Source organism: Trachemys scripta, chromosome 13 (assembly GCF_013100865.1).
Source record: "Trachemys scripta elegans isolate TJP31775 chromosome 13, CAS_Tse_1.0, whole genome shotgun sequence".
In the NCBI taxonomy this organism is placed as follows: Eukaryota; Metazoa; Chordata; order Testudines; family Emydidae; genus Trachemys; species Trachemys scripta.
In genome coordinates, this window is record NC_048310.1 from 4,390,883 (window position 1) to 4,396,882 (window position 6,000).

Below are 6,000 nucleotides of genomic sequence, written 5' to 3' on the forward strand. Positions count from 1 at the left end.
ACCACCAGTATTTAACCCAAAGAGCTAGAAAGTCTGAAGAGCAAAATATTTATAAGTCTCTGGGTTACACATGATATAAATTTTCCAGGACCTGGCCTGTTTATGGACAGGCATGTTTTCTAGGGCCAAATAACTCTGGGGTTTGTTCATTCTGAACATTTTTTAAAAAGTGCCCAAACAGAATTTCCCCAAATGCCCTCTCTCTCACCCTCCCCCCACTTCCCACAATCAGAGTGGTGGGTTTCAACTCAATTAATTTTTTATGTGAGAGCGAAGGGCTATGAGGTACAGATGGACGTCCTGATTGTCGGAGCCCTGCGTGCCTGGGACCCCTGCAACGAGCGTGTGCTGCGGACCTGCGGGATCGGTCGACGCTACGCACATCTCATGCAGCGCCTCATGGTCTCAGATGCCATCCGATGGTCCAGAGACATCTACATCAAGCACATCACTGGCCACTGACAGTACCAGGAGGCATGAACCAGAGTGACATTGTTCTCCCTCTACAAGAAAGAGACCAAGTGACCTTCTCCGTTGGATCATATGAACTGGAACCATAAACTCCCTGAACATTAAATCTCACCAAATGAGGGTCAATCCATCCTCATCATCATATCCACTCATCATAATCCACACCCAAACATAGCCACTTTATGAACTTCAGACCCTCATATCTCAATGTCTGTACTTTGACCCATCAACCTTTTACCCCCCAATCGGGGATATTGCAGATTATGTATTCCTCATGCCACTTTATCTTAAACCAAAGTTTGCATCCTCTATAAATCTGCATGTTATTCCCTGATAACCAGAAACTTCTATGCTCAAACTGTTCACTATTTTTTTTAACATCATCTTAATAAAATTTTTAAAGCCTTAAGAATAGGGGGTTTCAAATGGAAAAGCCTGACACAATGTGACCACCTCAATCACAGCATCCCAGTGGTGCAAGGTCATGTGTATACATTGCAATAGGAACGGACAGGGATGTCTGTTCCATCCACCCGACTCACAACCCTTTGCATGCAGGATGCCCGCAAACGTCTCTAAGGTCTCCCACCACCTGGGCAGCTGTATGTACCATACAGAGAGCTGTTGGCTTATCACAACTGTCAGTTACAAATACATCTATTGACACGCTGTCTGTAATCCATAGGCTGTCCAAGGGGAAGTGTTCACACAGCACAGGCACTGTGGAGCCAAGGCTGCGACAGGCGGCGAGCTGAGCTGCTGGGGCCGGGGGAGCAGGGCTATAAACAGACAGGAATTCCCCGCAACCCTCTGCTGCTGCCCCCCGGAGAAGCAGCTGCCCAGACGGGGTCGGGGGAGGGCAGATTCGGGTGCACCCTGCAAACGAGCGGGCGGGAGCCTGGGGTCTCTGCTCGCCTCCCAGCCAGGCCTGGCTCGGACTTTCCCTCCGGCTCCGGGTGGCTCTGGAGGGTGTGATCACAGGGCTGCGGAGCCGGCCCCAGTCCCCCCTCTGCAATATGGGGAGAGGCCCCCAGGCCCGGAGATGATCCTCAGCAGCCCCACCCCCACCCCATGGCACTCGCCGGCCAAGTCCTTCTGCGCTCCGCTCCGCACGGGGGTGGAGGGAGTCCTGCGCCCCCCCGCCCCGCCCCGCATGGCACTCACCGGCCGAGCCCTGCTCCCCCCGGGCGGTCACCGTCCCATCCTTGTGCAGCAGGATGTCCGCCGTGTCCCGGATCCGGCCCGCCGGCCCCCAGCGCCCCTCCGTGCCCGCCAGCCCCCGGCAGCACTGGTAGCACACGGCCCACGCCTGCTCCTCATTGATGGGCTGCTCGTAGGACTTCAGCACCTCCTCCAGGGACAGCTCCCAGGGGTCCTGGCCCTCCGGGACCCCCGGCCTCTCCTGGGGGGCTGCGCCGCTGCTGCCGGCCTTGGCCATGGCTGCTCCATTATGTGCTCGGGCAATCCGGGCTGGTTTCCATAACAGCGGCGCTGGGCAGCCGGAGGAGGAGGGCTGAGCCCGGCTCGCCTCTGCTTTGTCATCCCTCCAGCCCAGCCCTAAAACCAGCCAGCGCCCTAGCCAGGCAGCGTGCAAACACGGCAGCAGCCTATGGAAGCCCCAGGTAGAGGGCGGAGGGCGGAGAGAGCTCTGGCCGGCTCAGCGCACACAAAGGCGGCGCGCAGGGTGGAGACCAGGAGGGGGCAGAGAGGGAGCGGCCCGGGGCGCACGCCGAGCCTGGGGAATGGGCATGAGCCTGGCAAAGCAGCCAGGCGATCCCTAGCGCCGGGGAAAGGCAGCAGGTTGCAGGCGAGTTTAGTGCAGGAGAGAAAGCCGCAAGTTAAAGAGGCGTGTGCCAAGCCCAGTGCCAGGCCTTTCTGAACACCTGAGCCAGCCCCGGAGAGCGCCCACTGTGCACAGGGCCAGTGTTCCTCTTGTGCTCACACGCATAACAGCCACAGGGCAGCAGTTACCCCTGGAACACACGCCGGAGCTGGGCCACAGAGCCACTACCCTCTCCTGCCAAGAGACTAGCTGAGTAAGTCGCCCACCCGCCAAGGGTATTTTTCATTAAGAACCTCTTCACTCCTGCCTGCTGCCCACAAGCCTTGGCTCCCTCTAAGCCCCAGCTTTCTGCCTCCTCTCGCCCGCCCGACCATCCTGCTAACTCACACATGGGGTCACCCTGGCTATGTCTACACTGCAATAGCTATGTCTACCCTGGCTATGTCTACACCGCTGGGCTGGAGCCTGGGCTCTAGGGCCCTGTGAGGTGGGAGGGTCCCAGTCCTCGGGCTACAGCCCGAGTCCAAAGGTCTACACCACAAGTGAACAGCCCCTTCGCCCAAGCCTCACGAGCCTGAGGCAGCGGGCACAGGCCAGCCACGGTGTCTAAGTGCAGTGTATACGTACCCCTAAGACTAGTTTGTAAATTCCTCAGGGCAGGAACTGTCTCTTTTCGGTTGGGCAGCTCCTCAGCCACTTTGGGCACTGTTAAAACAAATAAAACAATAATAATAATATAGGACCGGCCTGCCCAAGGGCAGCAATTTAATCCCACCCTAGTTAATCCCTTTAAAGTATCCATGGACAGGCCCTGACATTCCTTGCAAAATCAAGACTATAGTCTCTAAACTGATAAGAACAGATTTAAAACTTTTATTAAAGTTAATGTTTAAAATCAAATTTACACAAGTTAAGAAGGAAGGTACTGTACATCTGGGGTCAGGCTTGGGTTATGAGGGATTACAAGGTTCATAAGATATATACATAGTACCTAACCAGCATAGACCCAGATTGGGGTGCGGGAGTTTTTAAAACATCAGTGGATAAGTTATCTGAGGTACGCCACCCATAGAATGTATTTAGAATCCAAGCTAGTATTGGTGTAATGAATAAGTACAGGAGTAGGGTGCGTCCCTTGGTTCGTCAGCCTGCAGTAATTGTCCAAAGCACAGAGCTACATGACTCTAGCATTCAGGGCCAGGAAGTGCAGCAGAAGCCCAGACCCATATGCAGTTGGAACTGCAGGGGGTGCTTGGGAAGGCATGATATGAATCCAAACTGGAATTTGGCTAGGACTTACTTGTAAGAGCACTGTAGGTTCTTCAGTGATCACAGGTCAGGACCTCTGTTTTGCTTTTCATCTAAAAGACAGTACCTTGATTTCCATAACCCCCTCTCCCCACAAGCCTATACTGGGACATTGGTTTTTTAACTGGTGCAGAGGAAAAGGTCAACTACTGAGTCACTAGCCCCACTTCCTGCAGTACTACACCCTCTACCACCAGGTTAGGGGTACTGAGTCAGTACTGACTTGCAGAGGTAAGCACCAACACTTCTTGTAGCTCTGGACTTACCCTGGAGTTCTCTCATCCAGGTAATGCCAAGGTCCAACCCTGCTTCTCTTAAGAAATCTGACACGGCCACAGCCCAAGATGGTTTGGTTGCAGAAGACCAAATTCATGCAATGATTAGGCTTCTACCATAATTTACTATTTTACATTTCTTGTAATGGAGATTCCTACTGAACACTTTGCATCATGGGTACCAGTGTTATTGAGGAGATTTAGCTCCTACCCTCAGCTAGAGGGACACTGCTGTGACATAGGGCCCAGCACAGGAATTAAGGACCAGCAAACTGATGCTGGCTGTGCCTGTGAGGTGTGCGTGATCTTTGATGAGAATAACTTATACCTCACCTGCCCTTGCTGCACCGAATCAGCATTGTTGATTATGCAATCCCTTCTTCAGAGAAGATGAGATGCTTCTGGAAACGCTGGTCCAGAAAGACCAGGAAGAATAGCAGGAACCTTCAAAGAAGGGTAAGGTAGACTGGGTGAAACAAAGACCTTATAGCTATGAGACATCCATTTGTAAAGTGGAAAGAGAACTCAATCCCATGTCAGAACTACTAACCCATGTAGATAAACTAGCTACTGATCCTGCATGCAGGCCAAGATTTCTAATGAATGAATGATGAGGGAGCAGGTACACAAACACCTGTCCACCCCATTGCAAGGGACCTGAATATTGACTAGAGATGGTCTGGGGATATCAGCAACAAATACTTTTGGATAGTCTTTATAGCACAGAAACATGATTTTTATTTTGGGGAAGGAAGAGAATAGAGCAAGGTAGGAGAGAGGCTCCTGTTTGAGGAATCTTGCTGTCCACGCAAACTTACTTCGTAACACTGGAATTCAGAAATGAGAAGAATATGAGATTATCCGTAGATTCAATTTATCCATGGGATTATTCAAATCTAAACACTAGCAATCAGGGCCTGAGGCACATTGTGGGCAGCCCAGGGAGAAACAAGAGCCATTAATCCCATCTGATTACTAACTGCCCCCAAAGAATGCCTTGGAGCAAGGTCAGTTTAGTTTATTTCCCTCTCCCCAGCCCCGGTTAGTGCTTTTCCCCTCTGGTCTTTTTTCTGGTAACTGAATCCCTTTACACTGTTCTAAAGAATGCCTAAATGCCCAGCACAGCACAGCAGCTCAATCAAATCTGGCTTTGTGGGTGTGGGGGAACAGGAACTTTGTCACCATGTTTACATTCAAAATACCCACCCAAAGTTTCTGTGCTCAGTGGGGATTCTTTGTCCCCAAACAAAAGCAAACATCACTTTCCACTTCGGCCACACCCTTGCCACTGAGCATATTAGTATTGTCTGTTCTTTCCACAGGGCCATAAATGGGCATGGGGCTTTACAGACAAACGACACCACAGCCAAATTCTGCTCCCATTTCCACCAGTTTGCATCCAGAGTATAATGGAGTTAATCTGGACACTAATGTAAGTGGAAAGAGAACGTGGCTCAATGTCTCTGCCCCAAAGTTTACAACTTAGAAGTAAAGTAACAAGGGATCGTGACAAATACTGCAGTGGAGGAGGGAGAAGGGCACATGAGGGCTACAGCAACAGAACCATGCATATTATCAGGCTGGTGAAGCACATATGATGAGGGTTATAGGCTCCCCCACCCCCCTTACCTTGAGGTGAAGATTCAGGTTTCATAACCTTAAAGAAGGAGTGAGTTTAGGCTTGCATAGAGACTGGGAATGGCTGAGCCATTACACACATTGAATCTATTTCCCCATGTTAAGTATTCTCACACCTTCTTGTCAAACTGTCTGAAATGGGCCATCTTGATTATCACTACAAAAGGTTTTTTTCTCCTGCTGATAATTGCTCATCTGAATTAATTAGCCTCCTAGAGTTGGTTGGGCAACTCCCACCTTTTCATGTTCTCTGTATGTACATATATCTCCTCACTATATGTTCCATTCTATGCATCCGATGAAGTGGGCTGTAGCCCACGAAAGCTTATGCTCTAATAAATTTGTTAGTCTCTAAGGTGCCACAAGTACTCCTGTTCTTTTTGCAGATACAGACTAACACGGCTGCTACTCTGACACCTGAGTTTAAAAAGAGAACCAAAGAAGAAAAGGAGACAGATTCCACCATGATTTCATCCAGCTGCTCTCTCTCAGGTACTTATATGGCCCCTATTACTATGATATCCA

At 50.6% G+C, this 6,000-nt stretch overlaps 1 protein-coding gene across 1 annotated transcript in view; it reads right to left on the reverse strand.

Moving 5' to 3' along the window:
• SPIRE2 (spire type actin nucleation factor 2) overlaps window positions 1-2,003 on the reverse strand; it is a 43,142-nt gene extending 41,139 nt beyond the window's left edge. The window contains exon 1 of the mRNA XM_034788858.1: window positions 1,636-2,003. Coding sequence (XP_034644749.1) covers window positions 1,636-1,909 — 274 coding nt within the window. The 5' untranslated portion in view covers window positions 1,910-2,003. The remainder of the gene's footprint in view (window positions 1-1,635) is intronic.
• Window positions 2,004-6,000: the final 3,997 nt, after the last annotated feature.